Raw genomic sequence first — 27,309 nt, 5'->3', positions numbered from 1 at the left:
GAAAAACTTAAGGATGTTGCTCAAAACATGTTTTCACTTATCTAAGAGAAAACGTTTAAGTATGCATGGACTATTTAAGATTTCAACCAATAGGCGAGTAGCTTACTATGCTCTGTAAATTCTTTCTCCATGGCAACATTTGGGCAGTTAAGGAAAACTACAGTAGGGCTGATAAAAAAAAAAACTAAACTGGACAGAGGAGGAAAAACATAATATTTAAGGAGGAATATAATAAAAGAAAGCGAATAATAACAGCCAAACTATGTCTGAATATAACAACGCCATGAAGAAACTGGCAGAAATAACTGAATGTGTGAATGCAAGAAATTTAACAGGAAATCACAGCATTCACGAGATTAAAAAAAATAATAATAATAATAAAAATTTGTGTTCGCAGCAAAAGTGAGAGCACAGTATCTTGTATTTAGCAGAATTAACCATTAACCTCACTTAAGATGTTATGCAACCAGCCAAATGTGTTTTTTTTTTTTTTTAAGTATACATTTTTATAGTAATAAAAAGCCACTAGCTGCGAAAAAAGAAGTGCCACGGCTGTATCTGAAGAACAGGGAGCAATGCGTGATTTCTTCTTGTTAGGGATTGTTAATCTGCTTCCAGCATTATACAGACATTTAAAAGACAGTATTTCAATCAGATCAATAGTGTTATTAATTGCTCATCATCCAAAGGATTTTCTCTGCATATCCTTCTGCTAAGTGTGGCTCTGTCCTCTTCAATTTCCAAAAATGCTGCCATATCGTTTTTTCGATTTAAGGGGCCTCAACACTGAAGAAAAATATAAATGCAACATGTAAAGTGTTGGTCCCATGTTTCATGAGCTGAAATAAAAGATTGCAGACATTTTCCATATGCACAAAAAGCTTATTTCTCTCAATTTTTGTGAACAAATTTGTTTACATCCCTGTTAGTGAGCATTTCTCCTTTGCCAAGATAATCTATCCACCTGACAGCAGTGGCATATCAAGAAGCTGATTAAACAGCATGATTATTACACAGGTGCGCCTTGTGCTGGGGGAAATAAAAGGCCACTCTAAAATGTGCAGTTTTGTCTCACAACACAATGCCACAGATGTCTCAAGTTTTCCGGGATCGTGCAATTGACATGCTGACTGCAGGAATGTCCACCAGAGCTGTTACCAGAGAATTGAATGTTCATTTCTCTACCATAAGCCGCCTCCAATGTCGTTTTAGAGAATTTGGCAGTACGTCCAACCAGCCTCACAACCGCAGACAACGTGTAACCACACCAGCCCAGGACCTCCACATCCGGCTTCTTCACCTGCGGGATCGTCTGAGACCAGCCACTCGGACAGCTGATGAAACTGTGGGTTTGCACAACCAAAGAATTTCTGCACAAACTGTCAGAAACCGTCTCAGGGATGCTCACCTCCGTGCTCGTCGTCCTCACCAAGGTCTTGACCTGACTACAGTTCGGCCTCGTAACCGACTTCAGTGGGCAAATGCTCACCTTTGATGGCCACTGGCATGTTGGGGAAGTGTGCTCTTCATGGATGAATCCCGGTTTCAACTGTACCAGGCAGATGGTAGACAGTGCGTATGGCGTCGTGTGGGCGAGCGGTTTGCCGATGTCAACGTTGTGAACAGAGTGCCCCATGGTGGCGGTGGGGTTATAGTATGGGCAGGCATAAGCTACAGATAACGAACACAATTGCATTTTATCGATGGCAATTTGAATGCACAGAGATACCGTGACGAGATCCTGAGGCCCATTGTCGTGCCATTCATCCGCCGCCATCACCTCATGTTTCAGCATGATAATGCACGGCCCCATGTCGCAAGGATCTGTACACAATTCCTGGAAGCTGAAAATGTCCCAGTTCTTCCATGGCCTGCATATTCATCAGATATGTAACCTACTGAGCATGTTGGGATGCTCTGGATCGATATGCACGACAGCGTGTTACAGTTCCCGCCAATATCCAGCAACTTTGCACAGCCATTGAAGAGGAGTGGGACAACATTCCACAGGTTACAATCAACAGCCTGATCAACTCTATGCGAAGGAGATGTGTCGCGCTGCATGAGGCAAATGGTGATCACACCTGATACTGAATGGTTTTCTGATCCACTCCCCTACCTTTTTTTTTTTTTATTTAGGTATCTGTGACCAACAATTGCATATCTGTATTCCCAGTCATGTGAAATCCATAGATTAGGGCCTAATGAATTTATTTCAATTGACTGATTTCCTTATATGAACTGTAACTCAGTAAAATCTTTGAAATTGTTGCATGTTGCGTTTATTTTTGTTCAGAGTAAATGATCTAAGTGGTGGCAGATTTAGTACCACAACCATACAACTAGAATACCTGTTTTATCACATTGTTTCACTGTGCATTATCATTGAGTGACATTGAAAAGGGGTTTATTATAAATCACCCCGACCAGGAGAAAACACCAGAGCAGTGGGAATAATATAGCATTACTAATATAACATGATTTTTGCCATTAGTTTAACAGATCACAATCCAGCCATACCGGTGTTTTCGGGACCTGTGACTGAGGCAGCCTTTACTGGTGTCTGTGGAATCAGGGTAAACAGCTCCACCTGCTCTCGCAGAGCCGCCAGTGCTCTGATGTAACAGAATCATGAGTAAAGCCCAGGGTACAGGAAGCAACTTTGTGCTATGGAACTTGGTTTCACGCCACTACATGGCACACCAGGAGACTTGGGGTTTGATAAAGCAAATTTGCCTCAAGCTAAGTCTCCCGGTCTCCTGGAACTAGGTTTCAAGCCACTGGTCCTGAGATAGTGGCTTCGTGTTCATCTTGAGAAAGGGGAATTGAACAGCTGGTGTTGGATCGATCACCTGATTCAACATCGCACTGTTATTATTATTATTATTATTATTATTATTATTATTATTATTATTATTATTATTATTATTATTATTATTATATATTTTCACGCTTTTCTAAAACTAATGTGCTTTATACTACAGCTGCAAAAATATGAAAAAAACTACAGTTCCCACAAAACACCGCGGCACATGTACAGCGCATAGCTGTGTCATCACGCTTGCATCGTCATCAATTCTTCGGGCGGAAGCAGCATGGCCAGCAAGGAGATCCAGTGAGAAGTAGACGCTATTGGTTTCATTGTAGAATTCAACAGTTTTTTTTTTTTTCTACCCGAACCGAGTCAAAATCCAGGAGACGGTACCCTGTCACGTAGCGCTTACAGTAAGCAAGTAAAATTGATCTGCGTTTGAAGATAGCATAACAACACAGTAACACTACACTTGCAAAGGTGAACTGCTTTAGTGCACACTGAAAACAGAGTAACTATTATTATTATTATTATTATTATTATTATTAATAGTAGTAGTAGTCGTAGTAGTATGTTGGTGATGATTGTTTTTTTGGTTTTGGTCAGTCAGCAGCTTTTACGTTTTTTTGTTGTTTTTTTTTTCATGGGATGAAGATACTGTAAGTTAAGCGATGCATTCACTTGCCTGTAAAATAAATAAATAAAATATCCATCTTGGTGTCCCTCACTGTCTGTGTTTGTACACCGTGTATATTGACAAATAACGCCAGTAGTACATTACACTAACTCTGTTGTGGGGCTGTAATGTTTTATTTATTTTTAACGCTTTAAAATGTCAAATTGTTACTATAGGGACAGAAGCGGTGTCAAATCTGAATGGTCAGCCCCATTTACACTTATTACAGACTCCGGGGGTTCCTGCAAATCTGTATGTCATTATTTTGAAAGATTGCTTTCTAAGTGGAAGCAAACAGTGACGTTCATTCAACAGTTTTTCTTTTCCTCTTTCAGAATTACAGTTTGGCATCTCTTCCCTGTAGGACTGCATACCTGCCCCACCAACCCCTTTCCAAAATGTCTGAGGGGTGTGAGCCCCAGCCCCCCTCCCAAGAGACCCTGCTGGAGAGAGTGAGAGGACTGGAGAGGGAGGTGGAGAGACTGACAGCCGAGCTTAGCAGGAGGGAGGGAGGAGGGAAGAAGAGAGACAGGGAGGGAGGAGTGAAACCGAGAACTCCAAAGAGTGACGGAGGGAAAGAGGAACCAGATGGAAAGAGAGAGGGAGGAGGACAGCAGGCTGTGGAGGAGGGAGCAGGCAGTGAGACAGGAGGAGTGCAGAATGGAGCGCAGGACTGTGGGGGGCACACACCGAGGAGTAGAAAGAAGTCGTCCCAGGCTCGGGAGTTTGATTTCGGGGCGCACCCTCGGCGCCACGTGGCCCTGCGGCTGTCCTACCACGGCTGGGCGTACCAAGGCTTTGCGTGCCAGGAGAACACGGGCAATACTGTGGAGGCCAGGCTGTTTGAGGCCCTGCTGAAAACCAGGCTGATCGCAGACAGACAGAGCTCCAACTACCACCGCTGCGGCCGCACTGACAAGGGGGTCAGCGCCTTCTCACAGGTAGAGAGGCAGCCGACACACAGCAGGGAGGCTTCTTCTGCACTGAAGACACCAGTATATACAGGACATGTCTGTTGGTGTTGTTCCCTGCTTGGGTTGCATATCCTTGCACATGTATACATCCATTTCACATATATCTAGAGATGTGCTTATCCAGCTGTAATGACACTTGGTAAGGGATTCTTTAGGTCAGGAGTAGATGGAGCCTGGCTGTCTCAGCCTTGTTCTTTCTTAACCCATTCTTATGTCTGCACTTTCGTACATGGATATAGTGGTTGTTGGTTAACTTTACCTACAACAATGGCCACAAGTTTTGCATCACCCAGTAGAATTAGCTGATTTTGCCTCATAAAGTCGAATGAAACCTGCTGAATAATGTTATGTTAATATATTGAATTGCAGACAGCTTTGTAGTTTTCCATAGTACTTAATGAAAAACTGACAGAAATTGAAAAATGTGACCTTATGAAATCTAACATGAATACTGTAAACTGTTAAGTAATAGATCTAAATTGTATTTTTTTTAAATTGTGCCACAGTCCTACAATTCTAGGTGATGCTTAACTTTTGGCCATAGCTGTATATCGCTGTATAAAACCAAAAATATGTTTGACATAGTTTGACATACAGGCAGATGAAAAAATAATTCAGATTCTGATACTGATTAACTTGTGATAAAAAAGTAGATTTCTATTCATGTGTCTGTCTGTGTTGACCTCTGTTCCTCTCTCTGTCTGTGTTGATCTCTATTCCTCTGTCTGTCTGTGTTGACCTCTGTTCCTCTCTCTGTCTGTGTTGATCTCTATTCCTCTGTCTGTCTGTGTTGACCTCTGTTCCTTTCTCTGTCTGTGTTGACCTCTGTCTGTCTGTGTTGATCTCTGTTCCTCTGTGTGTCTGTGTTGACCTCTGTTCCACTGTCTGTCTGTGTTGATCTCTATTCGTGTCTGTCTGTGTTGACCTCTGTCTGTCTGTGTTGATCTCTGTTCCTCTGTGTGTCTGTGTTGACCTCTGTTCCACTGTCTGTCTGTGTTGATCTCTATTCATGTCTGGCTGTGTTGACCTCTGTCTGTCTGTGTTGACCTCTGTTCCTCTCTCTTTCTGTGTTGACCTCTGTTCCTCTGTGTGTCTGTGTTGACCTCTGTTCCTCTGTCTGTCTGTGTTGATCTCTATTCGTGTCTGGCTGTGTTGACCTCTGTCTGTCTGTGTTGATCTCTATTCCTCTGTGTGTCTGTGTTGACCTCTGTTCCACTGTCTGTCTGTGTTGACCTCTGTCTGTCTGTGTTGACCTCTGTTCCTCTGTCTGTCTGTGTTGACCTCTGTTTCTCTATCTGTGTTACAGGTGGTCTCTATCGACCTGCGCTCCACCCAGTTTGATGGGGGTCTGGGGGTGACCCCCCCATCCTGCAGCAGTAAGAATGTCTCGAATTCAGCAGAGCTCCCATACGTCAAAATCCTGAACCGCGTTCTTCCAGAAGACATCCGCGTACTGGACTGGGCTCCGGTACACACAGGATTCAGCGCGCGCTTCGACTGCCAGTCCCGGACTTACCGGTACTACTTTCCAAGAGGAGCCCTGGATGTGCCGCTCATGAAAACTGCCGCCAAACGGTGACCGGACTGTATATTATTATTATTATTATTATTATTATTATTATTATTATTTATTATCTTATTATTATTATTATAGGAGTGCACAATTGTGCTTTTAAAAAAGGTTTTATTACCTTGTTACCACTGGTCCCTCTTCCATTGAAGATCTGTTGGTTCTTTGCTTGCATTTTATACTTCAGTTTGGAGTGTATAGAAATACATCTTGCTGCTGCTTCTTAAAGAAATTAAAATTAAGCTAGACAGTAAAAGCTTAACCCGAGGGATCCAGCAACATATTACATTTTTTACGGATCACATAAACCTTACAAGGAATTAAAAGCTTTAATGCCATGTTTGCATGATCCCCCCCTCTCCCTATCAGTGTGTGGTTGAAGTTGAGGTACCTGTTTCTCTCTCACTAGCTATGAAGGAACGCATGACTTCCGGAACTTGTGTAAGATGGATGTGGGGAACGGAGTCCTGCAGTTCCAGAGAACCATCCTCTCCGCTGACATCACACCTGTCCGCTGTTCCTGTGACCCCGGTGATGACCCCTACGACCTTTTTGTCTTCGAGGTCACAGGCCTGGCCTTCCTGTATCACCAGGTGACAATTACCGTACAGCTGTTTATATTTTCACGTTTTTTCAAATTGAAAGGGGTGCTTTATACCCTACCCTGGCCCATCCATTCCAACAGAGTCCAGCCCTGATTGGATGAAATGTCCCCCACAGGTACGATGCATGATGGCTGTCCTGCTCCTGATTGGACAGAAGCTGGAAACTCCAGACATCATAGACCAGCTAATGGATGTGGAGAACAATCCCAGAAAACCCCAGTACAGGTGATGGAGAGCCTGTACCTCACTCCCAACACTGTGCCCTAACCCCTCTCCCAACAGAGAGGAGTAGTGTTCACTGTAGACACACGTTAGACATGTTTACTGGTGGAATTAGATTCTGTTTAATTTAGAATGTCTAAGTTTAATAGTAAATAGATAATACAAAATGTTTTCAAAAGATTAAAATACAGAAAGCAGACAGAATGACCTCTGAATTATTAACCTTTAGAAAACATGGAAATCTATTCTTAAACTTCAGGCAGCACGCTTCTGTATACCTCTTCATCCCCTCCATGATAAACACCATGCAGCTCTCCTATTGCAATGACACATAGCTTAGGGCCAAAAGGGTTGCACAGGATACTAGATGTCTTAAAGGAAAATAAACGGAACACACATACCCATTACAGAGGGAGGGTGTGCGGATACTCACATATTCCCAACAAGTTCCTTTAACGGATATTAGGTTGTTAGGTATTGATTATTAAAATATAATAAGGGATTAAAACCTATTAAAAGCATGTAAATTACACAAAGCAAAGCACTGGTAACCAATCCATTCTTTTGTAGCAGGTTTGTTTAGTTTTCATTTAATACTTTCCGACAAAAAAAACATCTTAAAGAGAATTGGGCAGAGATTCTGAGTATCTCCACACCCCAAGTCACGATCATTGCTCTGTTGATACATGAGACATAGCCACACCCCGAGTCACGATCACTGCACTATTGATACATGAGACACAGCCACACCCCGAGTCACGATCACTGCACTATTGATACATGAGACACAGCCACAGCCCGAGTCACGATCACTGCACTATTGATACATGAGACACAGCCACACCCCGAGTCACGATCATTGCTGTATTGATACATGAGACACAGCCACACCCCGAGTCACGATCATTGCTGTATTGATACACGAGACACAGCCACACCCCGAGTCACGATCATTGCTGTATTGATACATGAGACACAGCCACACCCCGAGTCACGATCATTGCTGTATTGATACATGAGACACAGCCACACCCCGAGTCACGATCATTGCTGTATTGATACATGAGACACAGCCACACCCCGAGTCACGATCATTGCTGTATTGATACATGAGACACAGCCACACCCCGAGTCACGATCATTGCTCTATTGATAGATGAGACACAGCCACACCCCGAGTCACGATCATTGCTGTATTGATACATGAGACACAGCCACACCCCGAGTCACGATCATTGCTGTATTGATACACGAGACACAGCCACACCCCGAGTCACGATCATTGCTGTATTGATACACGAGACACAGCCACACCCCGAGTCACGATCATTGCTGTATTGATACATGAGACACAGCCACACCCCGAGTCACGATCATTGCTGTATTGATACACGAGACACAGCCACACCCTGAGTCACGGTCATTGCTGTATTGATACATAAGGCACTGTGTTTTCTGACTTGTTTCTCGTTTGTGTTGCCAGCATGGCAGTGGACTTCCCCCTAGTACTGTACGACTGCTGCTTCGAGGGCGTGTCCTGGCAGGGAGGGGACAGCGAGGTCTCTCACTCCGTCCTGTCCAGACTGCATCAGCAATGGACAGAGCTGACCGTCAAGACTGAGCTGGTCAGGGACATGATCCGGGGCCTGCATAGCGCAGGTGAGGGAAGCTGCGTCTATCTGTCTGCCGACTTAAAAACTTTTTTATACACAGGGCTGTCTCTCGTATGTCTGTCTTTTAGTAGCTGGATTTGATACATACAGCTATGACTAAAAGTTGTGCATAACTTAGAATTATAGTATTGAGACATCAATTAAAAAATATTAAACATAATAACCCTTTGCAGTCCTATGTCGGACCAGGTCTGACATTATGATTTTCCCTTGTCGGACTGTAAAGGATCCTGTCTGACATAAAAAAGACATAAAGCACAGGTCTATAGTTGTTTTTTCTCAATGGCCGAGTGAGACCGATAGGAGCCAAATGAAGCCGAAAAAAGGGGAAGTGTGAGCAATAGAGCTAGCAGCTCCACCGCAGAGATAAGGTGAACACAAACAAAGGAGGTAGCTGCTTCCGCATCCAGCGCTCAAAGAATATCACAGACATTTGCAGAGCTTTTTGAGATGTTATAGTAGTAAAATAATGACTTGGATCGCATTATTGAGGAGCTTGGTGATTAAAACGAGTGATCAGGAGAGAATTTACCAGTATGCACATCTATAAAGATGGAGATGCAGTACTGATATTTTGCCATGCAATGCGTTTTAAACCTGTTTTACACAAAAAAAAAAAAAAAAAACTTAAACAGCCCGTGTGAAAATAAATTGGACCCGACAAACACTGAATAAATCGACTGCAAAGGGTTAAATATTTATTTGATCTTTTTTTGAACATCATGTAATCAAAGAAACTATAAAGTGATGTCACAAAAGTCTACTGGAAGCCATAATAGTACTATAGTATTTCATTTCAGGTTTCAAAATGTCATATTTTTCAACTTTTTTGTCAGTTTTTTCATATGGAAAACTGCAAAGCGGTGTGTAATTCAATATTGTTCATCAGGTTTTATTCGACTTTATGAAACAATTATTTAATTCTATAGGGTGATGCAAAACTTTTGCCCATAGCTTTAGATTCAATGACAAATGTTTTTCCGTTTTCCTCGTCAAAACCCTTAATTGAATTTGACTTTCTTTTATCATTTCTTAATTCAGCACTGTTGAGTGTTTCATAGTCATGGATGGGATGGCTTGTCAATCTGTTACTGTTTTATAAATGTGCATAATCATCAATCACCTGTGTCCAAGGTGATCTACAGGTGTTACAGGGCAGTACAGAGTTGCAATGGAAGCCTAACCTCCCAGCTGCCCTTTTATTTGGTCAATATCTATGGCAATTATTATTTTTATTTATTCATTTATTTATTTTTGCAGATTTCGTCTCAAATAAGCAAGTTGGACAATTTTCAAAACAATTTTTGCCTTATTTTTAGAAATACACCATTTTTTGGTGTTATTATGAAAAACAGAAATATATATTATTTCAATAGAACTTAAATAACAAAATAACAATGGGTTTACAATTGTAGCATTATAACAATATAAATAACAAAATACCGTACTTATTCCAATGGCAGCATTCTATAAGTGTAAATAACATTTTTTTTTTTTTAACAATTGCAATTACAACGGGTGTGTGTTGCTGTTGTGTGCATTATTATCTGTGAAGAGTACTTCATCAGCAGAATAAATCGGTTCCTTACTGTAACATCAACAAAAAATAAATACTGGACCCTCATCTCATTCTTTGTAGCTAGCTGGAGTCCATTATTCACAGCCGTGCTGTGTATATGGATGGGCATGTCTGTCAAGCACATTTCTTAGGGACTGTTGCCATCTGCCAGCGAAAAACAAAACTACGGACGATTATACAATATAATCTTATTTATTTACTGGAGCACGTCAAAAAGGCGAGTTCAACTTTGCAGGTGCACATATAACCCCCTGCACGCTATTCTCACAGGAGTGACAAGTTTGGACTAGCTTGTGCTCCACATGGAAATCGCGGGGTAAGCAGCTGGGTGGTTAATATATAATACAATATAGTTTACAGTAAGTGCTGATAATACAATGTGGTAGAGTAGCTTGTAGCCAAGGCAGACAATGGAGGAAAATGGCAAACACAGGACATGTATTTCAGTGCACTTTTAATAAAACACAAAACACAGGAACAAAATAAGTCTGAATAAAACACTACACACAAAATGAATCGAAACAAAACAGCACCCAAGCACAGCTATCTCGGTACCCCTCACAGTCTTCTCTCTTACTGTCCTTCTCTGCTCCACACTCTCCTACACAACCCCTCTAAACATTCATTTCTTTGTTCTCTTTATAGCTGTGATCTGGGCTAATAGCCAATCAATCATTCAATTACCACCTTGCCACATTCAACACTTCTTTTTTTAAACAGTTACCATCACCTGTGGCTGTGCATAAGCAGCCACAAACACACATTTCTTAGTGTGCAGGGCCTCTGCCCTGTCACACCTTCTCCCCCTACTCTGCCACAACTACTAAAATGCAATATGATCTAGGATGCAGCAAGTTAGGACACAAGTTATATCACCATATAATAGTGCAAGGACAGTGCATTAGCTTGGGATCCAGTAACGTGGTGCCTAGATCAGGGAAGTCCAATGCATAGTAGAGGGGCAGATCAAGATATCTACAAGTGCAGTCTAACAGGGGGGTCTTGAGGAGGCAGTGAGAGGCAGAGAAGTCCTGAAGTTCTCCAGTAGTTGGTTTTTCTAAATCAATTTTATGGCACAAAACTTTAACTCATTATTACTATTTTTTTAAATCTATTTTTATTAGTCAAGTATAGTTCTGTATGCATGAAACCAACCACAATGTAGAACATTTTACTGAATATGTCAGAACAGGCTTACAAACATGTTTAGATGATTCCTGATTAAAGCTTTGTGGCTAGGGCCCTTTTAATTGACTGATGTACAGTAGTGTTTACTGACTGACTCTCCCTCCCAGGCCACTCCTCAACCCCGCTGTGCTCTCTCCTCGAAGGATCCAGGCCCCGCCAGTACCGCCCCCTGCTGGAGAGACCGTGCTGTGAGAGTCTGGAATCCAGGATAGACCACTTTGTGAAAAGAGGGAGACTGGAGAGAGGGGAGAGTGAGGAGGGAGGGGCTGTGATACACCGGGGCAAGAAGGCAAAACACACAGACAGCTAGGATAGGAGAGAGACACAACTGGGGAAAAAACCCCAACACAGCCAAGGGAGCTGAGAAAGACTGGTAACAAAAGTAGTTCTAAAAAGCTTCAGGGCTGTTAGAAGTGATTTATTTAGTGTTTAATTTTATTTAACAGAACTGTCCAGTACAATTGATGATGTTTCCTAAAGTCATGTATAATAAAGAAGCTGTTTGTTTTAAGGAAGTGTTTTGGTCATTTGTGTTATTTATTTTGGTTTGTAGTTTCATTTATGTCTTCATAACTACCTTCCTCCAACTTTTTGTAATGTCATTTGTTATAAGAATGTATCCCACGCACTGTGTGTGTGGCTTATCTCAACTTGCGGGTCTTGATTGCTGCACCATGCGGCAGGGTGCTCAGACTCTGAACCATGCTCTGTTGTCAAGACTGCCTTCTTTTTCCGATAGCAGAGTCAAGTAAGAGCAAAATAAAGAATACAGTGAATTCCAAGTAAGAGCTAGTTTGACTAAGAGCAGTTAAAACTTACAGTAGCTATGTGCTTATATGAGTAAAGTCCAGTAAGAACACGTAGTAAGTATGATACATGGATGAAAATGATTTCAGATAAGAGCAATTACAAAAAATGTGAGTACCTATAAAAGTAAAATCAAAGTTTGCCGAACTGCACTTCAGCGAATCCTACTGGTCGGGTGGGTGACGAGTCCTGGCAGAGACTTCTAAGGCTGGACTGCTTGCAGGCTTCAATAACCTGATCTGCTGCTAGGTTTAGCGACCACAGGAACAGAGGTTGCCTGTTGATTTTCAGTCCTATGAAAGTCAAATTGATTATATTTGATTTAAAAAGAAAAAAAAATATCACTTTATTTGCAATAAAACTCCTCCGAACAGAACAGTTGTATAATTAATGCAATTGTCATTTTTTACATTATTGTGCAACGGTGAAGATCTGAAACCATGCATTGTCATGCATTCTTAAATAATTCTTAAAATATATATTTTTAACCGTTTGAGTAGTACGAACCTACCAGTACGTCATTGAATTAACAGTTCCCAGGGCGTACTTTGAACTTTAATTACTGAGTCTACAAAACTCCTGATGTGACATTGTAATGCTTGGTGTCTGTAACACCTTGTAGTGGTCTCTTGCGCCTTGTCAGATATTTATGGAATTACACTCAACCAACCCAGTCACTAAGTGTAATCCTGAACCTCATTAAACTCCAATACAACATTTTTAAGGTAAATTTCATAGTGGCTGCTTGAACACTGCATTAATAATGCAGTTAGGCTAATGGTCACAAAGTACAAGCCAAAATGGAAAGGCATACATTTGCAAGTTGCAGCGCTCAGCATCAACTGTATTTGTTACTGCATTGACGTATGTGAAGGTGAACGTTTTCAAATTAGGATGACGGTCAGCTATCGATGTCAATCGCCACGGCGGTAGAGCGCTCTGGATCGCCTCAGTGACACCTTCAGTGTGCAAAGCAAATCTTTTACTTTCTCTTTTGCTAACGTATTTGCAATGTTTGGACCTTTGCCGTGGCATTTTCTGGCAAAACCGATCAATGTTCCCTTGATCCTCAATGTGATCCAACATTTCTCCCTGTCCTTCTCTGTTAACAGCAATATTATTTAATATATTACGCGCCTATGCGTGACGATACATTGTATGCGTAAAATTACACAGGAGCATAATTCCTTCAGGTGTATCTAAAGTCAATTCGTCTTACAGTACCTGAATGCTGTCTGTAGAAGTTGTATTACTATCTCCTGCACATTGATTATATTCAAAACAATGGCGACAGTGAAAGACCAACTCAATACCGTGCATGCAGACGGCTAAATCTGCTGCTGTAAAAGTGGACCACACAAAAATAAAAATGACTCAAATACCAAACACATTTTATTGGAAAACTAAAAAACTAAAAAAAAACAGTAATGTTGCATAGTAATGTACAGTATCTGCACCACAACTTAATCTTTTAAAAATACCTTTTGAAAGGGTTTTTTTTTTTTTTTTTTTTTTTTTTTTTGTAAAGCAGCTTTAAAACAGCAGTTTTTTCTATGTCAATGTCCTACACCTTATACACAAGTCTTTGAGAAATGTATTCCAGAAGCAGCATACAAACACACTCCAACAGCATGGTGCAAGTTGTTCTGTATAGCAGACACTAAATCACCATTATCTATGGTCACACTGTTATATCAATACTCAGCAGCAATAGCGACAGTTTCATCGAGCAGAAAAAATCAGCTGCCATTTCAATGTGACAGGGGCACCGAAAAGCAAATCATTTTTGATCTCTCCAGAACCATGAAACAAACAAGAAAAATGTAATCATTTTGTAAAGCTTAAGTATCTAACAAGACACACTGGTTGTATCATAAAGAGAAGATTGTTGAGTTAAAGTATCTGATAATGAAATATTATAATCAATATTGTGAAGGATTGTATTAAAAAAAAAAAAAAAAAACATACCACCTAATTTGGCACATACTGCATAATCTCTACTGAAAAACCCTAGTACAATCAGACCATAAGAACAGCAGTGTTGGGGTAAAATAGTGGTAACCCACATTTTCATGAAAATAATCAAATAACATTACTAACGTTACCTTGCCTCAACCCCTTTAACGTTTATTCTGAATTATTGCTGATCTGAATATATTTTGTTGAGATTCTAGACTTACACACACACACACCCCACTCTTTGTGGTTAGCATGGGCACTTAAATAAAAGTAACTTATATCTCAATCCATAATGTCAACTTCTAAGATCTGCAAAATACATACCATTTCTGCAAATGCCAGGGGGCAAAGGGTTCAAATATAAGCCAAAATATGAGCCAAACTAAACAATGCTAGTGGCCACCTGGACCTCTGATTTTATATAGGCTAGTGTACAAGTTCTGAATGTTCCTTAGTGAACACGCCACGGGTTGTTCAGTAGATATCTAAATCCATTATCCAGAAAGCATATTACTTAATGCAAATTTTTTTAAACCCAGAAACATCCTTTTATCTCTTGCGCTCCCCTTTCTGAGTCCGTTTCTTTTCCTTGTCTTTCCTCTCTTGTTTGACTAGTTTGTCCTTTTCCCTCTGCATCTTGTCCTGTTCTTTCTTCTTGTGCGAGTCCTCTCGAGCCTTTTCCCTGTCCACCTTCTTGGCATTTATCACGTCTTCTAGGTTTGTGTTTTTAAACAGAGCTGATTCAGAGTTAAAGGAATGAGTCACAGAAAGCAATAAACAAACATGTCCACACCTGGTCTATTGTGCTTGAATGCTTTGCTACTAGACTTGAAGGAGGCTGCAGTCTTCAACAGGCTATTACACACTTACTTCCAATAATTCAGGTACTGTATGCTGTATGCTAGCTGCACTTCTATACTTGAAATTATATGTTACTAACCTGTTTGAAAATTTTAAAAAATGGGTAATGTAGACACCATACTATTTTTAGTTTTCAGTAAGCTTGTGTATTTAAAAAAAAAAAAAGAAAAAAAATGAGTCGCAGTCCTTTTTGCAGCCAGTGTCATCTTACTTTAAAAGGCACCGGAAATCATAAGGTTATAAAAATACTTTTGCTTATATTACTCTCCCTGCCGTTCTGCACACTCAGACATGTACCCAATCCAAAGTAACTGAAGAACCTGACCCAAAACTTAAAGAACTATAAATATTTTAAAACTACAATGAGATGACTAGCGGCAGTTACATTACCGTTTTAAGTTATTTTATTATCAGCACTTTGCCCTCTAACTCAATGGACCATATTTAGAAGCAAGCACAAAAGGGAAAGATACCATTTCTTAGAGAAATGACCATTTTAGTGGTATAAAACAAGAAACAACTCTCGACTCGTCCTTCCTGCAGCTGAGTTTACACTATTAAATATTTACTGTTGAAATAGTTTTATTCAGAAAAACGGCTTTGCATTTGCTTGAGGGCCAATAACAATATAACTGTTCATGTTTCTCTGCTCAATCTATCTGCTCAAGTCCCTCAAACAGGAGTTTGCCCACTTTTATTTCCCACTACAGCCCTGATTCAGCACATTCCACTGAGTTAGTGTCTCTTATTAATTCAAAAAGGTTTTACTTGTATATTTTGTTTACCGTACAGTTTTTTGCTAAATTATCCTTCAGCTGTCCCAGTTTTGCTGTTTATATCCTGTGAAAAGTTGTAATGCTCCTTTTTAATAGCTGACTTGTCTAGTTTTAAAAACACCCCTTTTCCTGATCAGACAACTGCAGTCTGACTCCAATCACATTGGAATCACATCTAAAATTACAATGCATAATAAGACACACACCAGTTATTAATCTGACAATTAACATGTCTCAGTTTTAACTGAGAAACAAATACAAAGGCGAAAAAAATCACAACAAAGGAGAAAAAAAGGGAGGCAAGGGGTGGTGGCGTAAACGGTGTCATTTCTTTCCTTTCTTTACTTTGGGCAATTAAGTAATTGGTAATAAATATTTTCGGCGGACCGCTCTAAAAAATTCTGTATTATTATCACCAGATCAATTCATGCAATGAAAGACTGCGCGGTTTTATGAGCAAATGAGGCATCGCAATCCCGCCCCCAAATGTTGTTTTCAGATTGTTTGTTCAAACAAGACAGTTACGTTTCAGACAGACTTGATTAGTCCACCCCTCCCCAAAAAATTCCATGCTGGGTTCCACACTGTCTGTGTAAATGGGGTAAAACCCTTAGAAAGATGTGAATCGTGTGTTCCTTTTTAATACTCTTTAAAGTGTCTGACACAACCATAAAACCTTACTGTCATATATGTGAGTCCAACATTAAGAAAAAACAAACAAAGGATACACTTGCTGGTATCAAATGTACAGGCTGCTGCTCCACTCTCCTCTGGTCCTGCATCTTCAGTGCTTGTGTTAAAGAAACTAGCAGAATTCATGGATTTATATGCAGGGTCTATACAAGTACAGTACTGGCATAAGTCAGCCTAAACGCTGCAACTGAGAGCAGTTTCTAGGATCACAGTGTTGATTTGTTATTGATTTTTTTGTTTTGCTTTTACAGATCTGGGAAACAATAAAAACCTATGCACCTTTAAATAATCTGTACATATAGCGATTGGTCTGTGTACTTCAGACTATAATTGCAATCCAAAAATACTATGAAGTGGTGTGAATAAAAACCTGGACTGATGTTTTGCTAAAAGAAACAAAGACAGATAAAGGATATGCCTCATCATCTGTAATGCTGGCATACTGGGCGAGGAGTGCTGCCTTGCTCTTCTTTTCCCCCTCGGACACCTCTTTCTGCTTCACCACAATCTGGGCTTGCTTCTCAATAAGGCTGGCGATAGCCTGCACCTCCACTGCAGACAGGCATTGAGTTTAAGCCATTACAACTTAATTAAACAAACATATTACTGGATCTTAGACAAATGATTGGCAAAGGACCCTTCCAATTAGGCACACGGTAGAACATGAAAGTATCAGATCACAAAGCATTCTAGGCTAGATTTACTAAACTTGCAATAAGATACATTTGACATTAACACTGCTAGTGAATTTCCCACTGTATTACTATAAATAAGGGCGATAAATACCATCTCCATGATTATTCTTGGCTTTGGACCCAGAACTGCTGTCTGACCACTGTTTAATAATTTCTTTGCAGACATCTTCTAATGCATCTTCTTCCTGGAGGGATAGAGAAGGGGCATTTACAACAGGAAGGAATAAAAGGTAGTAAGCAGGGATGTTGCTGCTAAACACACACAGGTGAGCACAGGTAGGACGAGGACAGGGCAGGGGTGTATCTGAAACATCTCACAGACCCAGTAAGAATACATGGGACTGATCACCTTGCAGTTAAACCATATGCAAAAGGAACACGTGAAAATCTCCTCCCTGTCGCACAAAACACACACATAAAAGTAGAATATAACTTGTTGGATTTGTTTTTTTTACTTAACAGTGAACACTTCAATTTAGTTAGTGATTAACAGGGGTGGATCTAGCCTTATAGCTTAACTGGTTCACTAAATTCTTCCAAGAGAAACAAAAGGTTCCCTGTGACCCCACCTCACCTCAACAAATTTATAACATACTTTAAGGAAATGTTCCTTTCAGTGCAGTTCAGAACACATTTGCTAGTAAATTTAAGTAACACTAAGAGTACAACTATAACAAGCAGTACCTGGTATTATGCAAATATAAAAAATAGCTTCTGTCTGTTTTTTCCGGCTTTCTCTATAAGCTGATTTCAACTCCTGATGTACAGGTGTTTTAATTTGTTGCATCACAGACACAAAATCATTGCCAATTATTTTTGCTTTGTCTTGATGTTCTTTCAGTTTTGTAACTGCTGAACCCCAGGACTTGTGTATAACCTGTCAAGTTTCTCTGCATCTTTAAAAAGTTTTTCTACCAAAATGCTGTCAACATTTACAGTAGGCTCCATCAAATTCTGCAAAGATGTTTTTCTTTTGTTTATTTCTATTATACACTTTTTGAATGTGCACAATAGTGCACAACATTTCACAGATTTTTTTCCTCATCCAAAATCCTGTCCCACAATGGCTAACTGGAACACTGCTGCAGCAGGGTGATCCTGGTTTCATACCCTGATGGGTTTTTGTATTGGAGGGCAGCATTCTTTCCCTGCACTACTCTCACTGAAAAACAAATACTCACATTAACACACTGCCATAAGATTTAATCTATTTTGTTTTAAAATATATTTTTTATTTCTATCATTATAAACGTATTTGCCAATCTTCATGTTTTATTAGTTTCACAAATCGATGGATTGTCCAGCAAATAACTAATATTGCTTTTGTTCAAATCTAGTTTTAAAAATAAATAAATAAATTTAATATAGCACTTAAAATCTAAAAAATATGTAAGGATGGTAAAAGGCTATCAAGAGCCCCTTTCACACTGGCACCACTACCCTAGTCCCGACCCGCGTTCTGGCTACCCAGGTCACAATCCCGAGTAGTGTGTTATCAAAAGCAGTGTGAAATCGCGTAGCCAACCTGCTTGACACCCGGTTCCGACCCAGGTAGAGCACGCCAGCACGAAAGGGGCTCAGTTGCCAACACAAAAATCCAATTTTTTTTTTTTGCCAGAGAATGTTTGTCTTGAAATGCTTCTAAACTTTAAATTTTTTAAACCCCACAAGTACACGCTTGACCACAAAGTAGACTGAGAAATAATTTTATAAATAATACAACTTTCATTAGTTTATTGCATTTAAACGTCAGGTTTGTGTATTAAGAAAGCAGCATCCCTTATTTGTTAATTTACAAAAAATGTAAATAATTCCTTACATTTAAAAGATTAGTCTGTGCCTTGCCAAAGGCTCTCATGGCAGACTGTTCTTGGTTTTGTTGTAACCAACAGCTTTTTCCACAGCTAGTCAATCAGAATTGATAGGAGTGGGAGGTAAACACTTTTTAAAATGTGTGTATGTGCTAGACTTCTGCAATTCAGTTTTTATAAACTAGCGTGGCTGTCTAGAAATATACCCAGAGTGCTTTTGTAGAAACAGAACGAACATGGGACAACAAATAAAACAAAATAAAACACAAGTTGTCCAAAGGCCAAAGTGTAACGTCAAAACGTGTTGTCCCTGATGACCGCTGATTTTGGAGAAGCAGGTCTCAGATTGATAGGTGAGGATCAAACTTGGAAACATGAGCGCAGTTGGGAGATAATGACAGCTGGGCAAACATATGAGCCTGACTGAAACTACCAGCATCGGTGTCGCTGCATGCATTAATGTACACTATAGAACTGGGGACACCAGCAGTAGAGCGTAGTCATTGGCCATTGAGGGGTGGTATTCCTATCGAGGTGTGCAGCAGCAGTGGGTTCAGTGCGTTATGGAGAACAGTTAATGCTCTATAAATCACACCCACCATAACATTTAGCTTCAGTCTACAGCAACAAGAATATACCCGAGGCATTAACACTAAATACACTTTGTAAAAGTATTCGTGATCTTATTGGTGTTGTTCTGGCTGTACTAGCCATGTAAATTTTCGAGTAATGAGAATCCTGTTATATTATTATACAGCACTAATGAACACCGGCGCCAGGACTGCAAAGCTATAAGCATGCAAGTGTATCAACATCGGCATGCCGGACCACAGCGGGGCGGTGTAGCCGGGGAAAAACCTCACCAGAAACGCCGACAGAATGCTTTGGATGGCGTCCATCTCCTCCTCTTCGCTGTCCTCCTCCTGCAGCACCCCTAGGATGTAGGATCCGTACACATCTCTGTCTACTTCAAGCGAATCGAGGCGACTGTTCAACCAGCTCTCAAACTCTCCGGCCGCAGCCATGTTGCCTCTTGGTGGTGGGGGGGGGGGGTTCTGTTTCAATGCGCAGCTGTCTGCACTAAACGCCTGAAGGATTTCCAGACACGGAGCTTGCATCGGGAGGGACTGCTAGCTGTTTAGTTAGAGACAGGCCACTGTCATCTGATAGGACCACAGTACAGTAAGTAGGAGACAGTTTCTAGTTATTACTCATTCTTTTTTTTATTTATTTTTTTTATATGCCAGTGCATAATATTTTGTTCTATTTATAATATTACAACGTTTGCTGTACGCTACTGTAAAATCAAATTGATTTCAAATCTGGAAGAAATGTGTAATGTACCGATCATTTGCTCAAACATACATAACTGGACAGTACTACGTGTACGTGATGAGAACCTCAGCAAGGCAGCTAAGCACACGCAATTCATTTTTAATGCCTGTCTGTTTCTTTTAAAACATCCTGCAAATTGTAGTATTGTTTTGAAATTATTTTGTGTGTGTCTTATGACGTGGCTGAGTGATAGAGGATAAAACAGAGTACAATACATTATAAGAAAAAAAAAACAACACTTTCTAATTTTTTTAACGTTTTGAATACTGAGATACAACTGCAATATGTCTATATCTATAATAACCCCCGACTGCTGAAGGAAATTTACATGTTTCAACCGGGGGGCGGCTGTATCAATCCTCAAACTAAAACTACTTGTTGGGAATGTAAACACACGTGACCGAGTCTGTCAACAACATTGCATGCAACTGGATAGTCAACCCTTTCATAACCTTCTCTTGTTAGGACTAGCAAAATTGCGCTCTTTATCTTTTCTTTTGTGGGGTTTTTGGGTTTTCTTGTTGTATTTTAGACTTCTTGTTGACCTAGTCAGATTATCAGCGACAATGTGTATGGATTCAAACTTGCTGTGCTTGTGATCACTTCCTTGTATTGAAGTTCAACACCCCAGTGGTCTAACTATAGTCAAACACCGTGTGTTCTGCATCAAAGTTACCAGGATGCAGCTGTCTAGTGTTGTATTTAAAACAGTGTCATGTCCAGAATTAATGTAGAAAAAAGGAACTGTTTCAGCACAATAAAGGAGGGGCAATGTTTTTTATGAGGTTTGCTGTGATTCTTATTGCAATAGCTCAAATAATGTTTTTATTTTTAATTAAGAGCTGCTCTACAGTTATCGCTGTAAAAAGCAATCACCATCAAGTGATCCTTTAGTTTTTCTGGCAATGCAGTGCTGTGAACTAATGACATTGGCCGATCTAGCCAGCGTTGCAGGCAACAAGAACTGAACTCCTGGACTCATTGCCAGATCACCTGAACACACACTTATCAAACTGTTTAGAGGGTGTGCTATCTGAGTAGCTGCCATGTGCACCACACTGCACGATTGAAAACACCACAAACAGTCAAGGAGACAGTTCAAAAATAATACTACAGGAAAAGAATCGATGAAATGAATTTGAAGCTACTCTCTCCAGTACCAACAAGAGGTGAGATTTGGTGGGCTGCCTGTCTGATTTGTTTGTGTCCACAGTAAAGATGTCTCTGGTGTGTTGGTGTCCACAGTAAAGATGTCTCTGGTGTGTTGGTGTGTTTGTATCCACAGTAAAGGTGTCTCTGGTGTGTTTGTGTCCACAGTAAAGGTGTCTCTGCTGTGTTTGTGTCCACAGTAAAGGTGTCTCTGGTGTGTTTGTGTCCACAGTAAAGATGTCTCTGGTGTGTTTGTGTCCATAGTAAAGATGTATCTGGTGGGGCTGACGGGAGGAATAGCCTCGGGGAAGAGCACCGTCTCTGCCATGCTGAGAGAGCTGGGCTGCCCCATCATCGATGCGGACCTCATCGCCAGACAAGGTACCTTCTGCACTCAGTTATGTTTAATAAAGTCACCAGTGTCTGTGAGCGAGCATGAGCAAGGTGGGGTTTCTGAAATAAGGCCAGTATAAGGGTCACCACTAGGATTGCAGTCATTCCAGGGGGGTAGGTCACACTGGCTGTTGCAGGTACTGATGACCAATTCAATAATTATTGGAATAGACTGAGAGTAAGCCGCCTCTTTGACTGTTTAATGCCTACTCTATCAAGCGTAGACTTCCAGCCTGTAAATTACTAGGCCACAGCAGACTTACCGCTAATCCTAATCAATTGCTATTAGACTCTGTTTGGATTAGTGATTTATTCTGGGCATAATCTGTACCATTTTAAAAGACATCAAAAAATAAGCAGTGACCATTTGAATAAAAAATACATAGACTGATGTAAATGTTTTACAAATCATAGAATTCTTGAAGTTGGGTGTCTGCAGCTGTTATCAGTATGGGTTGCATACTGCTTCAACTAGTAGGCTATGCCATTAATTTCTAACACTGTGTATCTGATCTCATTTCCTTTGCCAGTTGTGCAGCCTCACTGCCCCGCGTACCGGCTCATTGTGAAGCACTTCGGCCGGGACATCCTGCTGGAGAGCGGGGAGATCGATCGGGAGAAGCTGGGGGCCATCATCTTCACAAACCCAGAGAAGAACCGGCTGCTCAACACCATCACCCACCCAGAGATCCAGAGAGCCATGATCAAGCAGGTCCTGCACCACTTCCTGCTGGGTGAGGAGAGCGCCCCCTGCCTGACGAGAAGGGAACTTTACTGGCCATCAGCCATCTTGTATCCTAAAGCCTAGGGAGCACAGCTCAATTACTTACCCTTCATGTAATTGTAGCTAACCAAACCATGTCTTAAATCTTGCCTTGTTTTGTCCTTCCGTCAACTAGATAGGTCTCAAATGTGCAGTTTTTAAAGAAAGACATGTAAAAGCACACATGTTTTTATTTCATAAACATGAGATCTGCTACTACTTTAGGTTAAAGGATGTGCATGGCAGAGATAATTTATGGAACTATTTTGGCAGCTATAATTATTTTAACATGCAACTCCTTCTAAGAGAAACAAGGAACAAATGTTCCAGTAAATAACAGCTTATTGCACTCATGACACAGCTGGACTGTGGAGAAGCACAGCCCTGACTGTCCCCTGTGCCCCTCCCCTGCAGGACACCGCTATGTGATTCTGGACGTGCCGCTGCTGTTTGAAACTAGGAGACTGACTCGCTTCCTCAAGCACACTGTGGTGGTGTACTGGTGAGTCTCCCTTCATATGCTTACAGGCCTAGCATCACACCTTGGGCAAGTCAGCCAGGACTACACAAACACAAAGTTAGTATACTACTACTACTACTAATAATAATAATAATAATATTAATGTGGAAATTATTATTAATCCCTGTCATCATTAGTTTCCCAATCTATTTATTTCAAATATGACTAAAAGCAAAATATATAAATACACATTATTTTATTCTTACATCTTTGTTTAGTGCCGTTGTATCTAAATACAGGTGTGTTATGTTAAATGCATCATAAACTGTTAATGTTATAAAATAGTTCACAAACACAAAAGTAGTTTAGAGTTGTTTAGTTAATGAAGAATTTTATTTTCCTTTAATAAATCATTGCACTTTGGAATAAAGACACATGTGGTTGGGAATGACACTTGTGCCAAAGATGATGCGCTGCTCTCCTCTGCAATCCCGGTGGGGGCGGGAGGGGGGTTCTCTACTTTCCGGCCCCAGTACACCTACCTCTGACCCTGGAATATCAATTAGTCCTGTAACACCTGTCTTCAAAGCAAGCTTGGGGAGGTTTCACTTTCTTTTATCTGGAACAGGCTTGTATACATGAATACAAATGATGGTTGTTAAAAAGTACTGCATTGGTACACGATGCACAATGAGCTCTATGCAGCATTGATTTTTCTTTTATAGTTTGACTTTTCGTAGGTTTTTCTGTACCTGTGATGTGTTAAACTCATTTTCACTGCAGTAACTTAGATTCATCCCTGCTGCGGTAGTTTAGTTACGACTGTTCACTTCAAACTGCTTTCGTATGCAAATGTATGAATCTCATTATATATCGAAGTTTCGCGTTTGCCCTTGATGGTATTGTAGACAAGAGAAAGAATGGGATTACATACATTGTAGACGTGTTTTGGGAAGCTAAATACTGTAAATGTGGATGCCAATTTGCACAAACTTTCTGTATTGCTTTATAAAGTATACTACGCAGCTGCTTCTCTCATTTCGCTGTGGCTTTTAATTTAAATGCCATTAACAGGCTCTTTTCCAGCCAGATTCTTCAATACCCGTTTTGTTTTTAAATTTTAACATTGTGTCGCTGATCATAATTAGACATACTGTGGCTGAAATACGTTGTTTCAATTAAAATCGGATGCAACATTTTCAAATGACAAAGGCTAGTACAATGATCCAAAACACAAAACTAATCCCATTCTTTCTCTTGTCTACAATGTACGTGACCATAGATATAAAAACACTTGATAGTTCAAATTCTTCATAAACTCAGAGCTGTGTTCAAACTGCTACAGATAGCACCAGATAGATAACTAGCTCTGTGCTAATAACACAGAATGGGAATATATATGGATCTATGTGTGTGTGTGTATTTTTTTTTTTTTTTTTTTTACTGGATGAGGAGGGCTTATTGCACATGCAGCCATCGTAGATGGTCAACAACTGAATGTGTAACATGAATTAAAAAAGAAGGACCCAAATAAAATACGCAATAACATATACTGCTATTATTTTTATTTTGTTTTGTTGGGAACGGAGTAACCAAGAAAAATCACAAACACCTTCACTAAGTACATGTATTTTTAAAGATTGAATACGAGCAGGAATGTTTAATAAATAAATAAATAAATAACATTTTACAGTATAATAATTTTAGTTCACTGCAAAATGACTGTGGAAATGTACTGTGGTAAGCGTTAGTTTAAAACTTTAAACTTTAAAAAGAACCGCTCTTACTGAACCTGTGATTGAGTTTGTGAAGCCCTGGAGGGATCTATCTTATTCTGCTTGCACTGTTTCCTTTCCTGACCTCTCTCCCCTGCTCCGTCGGCAGTGACCCTGACACCCAGCTCTCCAGGCTGATGGCAAGGGACAGCCGCTCCCAGGACCAGGCCATGCTGCGCATCGCAGCTCAGCTACCGCTGGGAGAGAAGGTGGCACTAGCCAACCATGTGATCGACAACTCGGGCAGCCAGGAGGAAACCTACAAGCAGGTCCTGAAACTGCACAGGCGGCTGGAGGACTCCTTGGACTTCCTGTTGGTTCGGGCCCTCGTCATTGCCATGGCAACAGGGATTGGCGGGCTCATCTTTTTGATGGTGAAGCCCATGATATTTTAGCTCGCCCCCTGTTGGTTTGAAATGCAAACTGTCACCTTTAGTTCTTTCAGGATTAGACTCCTCTATGCTGTTCTCAGTTTGCAGCAGTGTTTGTGATAAATCCATTATCCACATTCTCACTCAGACTTGTACAAAAAGAATCAGGGAGAGACCATGACGTGATACATTGGGTCGCCTTTGGTTAATGCCAAATTTAAAGGACTAAATTACTACAAAATAAGATGCAAACTACCTGAAAGAGCTTAAGAGACCTTACATTATTTAAATTGGGCAAACTGTTCTGCATTTAATAAAAATTAATGACTTCCATAAATGCTTTGAAAATAAGCTCCATTATGATGTTATACATAACCAAAATGACCACTATATGCATGGAAAACCGGAAAATTACCATGCAAATACACCATGCTTGTATTAGGGTTAATCTATTGTTTCTTTTTCAGCACCGGGGGAATTCACTTGGATTGCATGATGATAGGTGATTGATGAATCCTGGGAGGTTCCCCGGTGCTGTAAAATGCTCTAACAAAGCAGTGGTTTATCTCAGGGTACTCTAGCAGAGCAAGAAACTTTTTTTACACACCAGTGGCTGAAAAGTCTCTCCTGCAGCAGGGATACCTTGGAAGTACATCTATGTGCAAATACATGTTTTGTAAACCACATTTGTATCTCTATACTGTACATAAGTTGAGAAGAGCTTCTTGAATTTCCTCAGGAATTGCGGTTTATTGAGGATATCAGAAACACAATCTGGGTTTTGGTTTCCTACTCACCTCTGAACAAGTAAAAGCTGCTAATCTTCAGAGCCGCTTGCCCAGATATGGCGAAACTGTACAGACGTTTGTAAAGCCAAGGCCCACAGTTTGTACTGTGATTGAACCCAGGCCACATTGCTCAACTGGGCTATTCAAAGCTATATCTTGGGAATCACTTGTGCATTTTAGGTGAAACTGTGTCCTGTCATGTCTTGTGAGATGTAATGATAATGGAGACCAAGGTCTTGGTATTATATGCTTGTCACCCCCAGTCTACTGCGCTTACTCCTTCATTTCTTAGGCCAACTTCAACATTTTATCTCCAGCCCAAGAGAAGTGGACCCAGTGATAATATTGCCAGTGTACAAGAAAGGCCGGGCTTTAAAGCTTTTAGTAATGAACGGGACCCCATGTTACTGTAACAGGGCGGAGGCTGGGCATGAACCAGCGACCCCCTCTAACTGCAATCAAGCGTCACATGCAGTGTGCAGGGTCGTCGGGTCACGCCCAGCCTATGCCGTGTTACAGCACATAGCCAAAAAGTTTGGAATACAGGGGGAGCCAGTGCCTGCTATGGTTTGCTGCTCAGTGTCATAACACATCTGTAATAGTTTTCTATGAGTCTGTGCTGGTGCTACTGATGTAATAGTTAGTATTCTGTAGTTGTAGAGTTGCATTGCTACAAGAGGGTAAAAACTGTGACGTGTTTCGTATTTCCACTGGGATTATTTTTAAGGTCATTTTGTTTGACTGTAAATTACTGTGTAAGTTTGGATTGTCCACTAGATGCTGCACTGAGGGAAACTAAGCCTGCTTACTTGGTGCAGACACTGATCAGTGTCACCAGTGACTGCACTGAATGAGACACACAGCACTTAGTGTGTGCCACTTACATTCAAACCCTCTCTGTGTTGCCAGCTGCCTTGAATGCCCTGTGATGGTGCCTAGCTCTCAGTATCAACTCTGGACTATTGATATGGCATTGATCCGATGTCAATGTCTGCATAACGAACATGGATTTTTTTAGGTTTCCTTTATCCTGGGTGTATTGAGTGTCAGCATGTTAAAGAGTTCTTATTAATGTGCAGTTTTGAAAGAAACACACAATTTAGCAAACATGTATTTGTTTTTGGCTTTTGAAAACACGAAACAATTTAAAACAGTAGGAAACACCAGCACACAGTGGCCCACACAATTACAACCATAACGTCACACTTCTTACAGTAATGTTTTGACTTGTCATGTTATTTTTTCATTTCCTCAGTCCGTAAGGGTCCATATTCAAGATCCCAAGCCATGTACACATTTTTTTTTTTTTTTTTTTTTTTTTTTTTTTTTTTTTTTTTTTTAAACTTTCCTTCTTCAACACTGATATTAGATGCA

The 27,309-nt window shown here is 40.5% G+C and overlaps 3 protein-coding genes across 7 annotated transcripts; 2 read left to right on the top strand and 1 right to left on the bottom strand.

Annotated features, from left to right (window-relative positions):
- The first annotated feature begins 3,062 nt into the window (after positions 1 to 3,062).
- Positions 3,063 to 11,810, top strand: pus3 (pseudouridylate synthase 3). Of its 4 annotated transcripts, none has more exons than XM_041267340.1 (7): positions 3,063 to 3,225; positions 3,853 to 4,429; positions 5,769 to 6,037; positions 6,442 to 6,625; positions 6,753 to 6,862; positions 8,343 to 8,518; positions 11,407 to 11,810. In XM_041267340.1, the coding sequence occupies exons 2-7, from the start codon at positions 3,887 to 3,889 to the stop codon at positions 11,607 to 11,609; spliced, it is 1,485 nt and encodes a 494-aa protein (XP_041123274.1). In that variant the 5' UTR covers positions 3,063 to 3,225; positions 3,853 to 3,886; the 3' UTR covers positions 11,610 to 11,810. The 4 variants fall into 4 exon arrangements, with proteins under 4 accessions (XP_041123274.1, XP_041123271.1, XP_041123272.1 ...); XM_041267337.1 differs by having other exon boundaries at positions 3,824 to 4,429; XM_041267338.1 differs by having other exon boundaries at positions 3,063 to 3,292; positions 3,824 to 4,429.
- A 1,675-nt stretch (positions 11,811 to 13,485) lies between these two features.
- LOC121324698 (coiled-coil domain-containing protein 43-like) lies at positions 13,486 to 20,019 on the bottom strand. The gene is made up of 5 exons (XM_041266817.1): positions 19,765 to 20,019; positions 17,182 to 17,275; positions 16,812 to 16,947; positions 16,431 to 16,489; positions 13,486 to 14,802 (listed from the first exon to the last, which is right to left on the bottom strand). Exons 1-5 carry the CDS (start codon positions 20,017 to 20,019, stop codon positions 14,615 to 14,617), a joined length of 732 nt encoding a protein of 243 aa, XP_041122751.1. The 3' UTR covers positions 13,486 to 14,614.
- On the top strand, positions 19,998 to 26,197 carry LOC121324696 (dephospho-CoA kinase domain-containing protein-like). 2 transcript variants are annotated; one of them, XM_041266816.1, is made up of 5 exons: positions 19,998 to 20,083; positions 21,650 to 21,766; positions 22,309 to 22,512; positions 22,956 to 23,043; positions 24,886 to 26,197. In XM_041266816.1, the coding sequence occupies exons 2-5, from the start codon at positions 21,655 to 21,657 to the stop codon at positions 25,169 to 25,171; spliced, it is 690 nt and encodes a 229-aa protein (XP_041122750.1). In that variant the 5' UTR covers positions 19,998 to 20,083; positions 21,650 to 21,654; the 3' UTR covers positions 25,172 to 26,197. The 2 variants fall into 2 exon arrangements, with proteins under 2 accessions (XP_041122750.1, XP_041122749.1); XM_041266815.1 differs by lacking the exon at positions 19,998 to 20,083 and adding an exon at positions 21,054 to 21,405.
- The last annotated feature ends 1,112 nt before the right edge of the window (positions 26,198 to 27,309 follow it).

This window comes from Polyodon spathula, chromosome 12, assembly GCF_017654505.1.
Source record: "Polyodon spathula isolate WHYD16114869_AA chromosome 12, ASM1765450v1, whole genome shotgun sequence".
NCBI classification, from domain to species: Eukaryota; Metazoa; Chordata; class Actinopteri; order Acipenseriformes; family Polyodontidae; genus Polyodon; species Polyodon spathula.
Note: the sequence above shows the minus strand (reverse complement) of the source record. Positions and strands in the feature narration are given on the sequence as shown.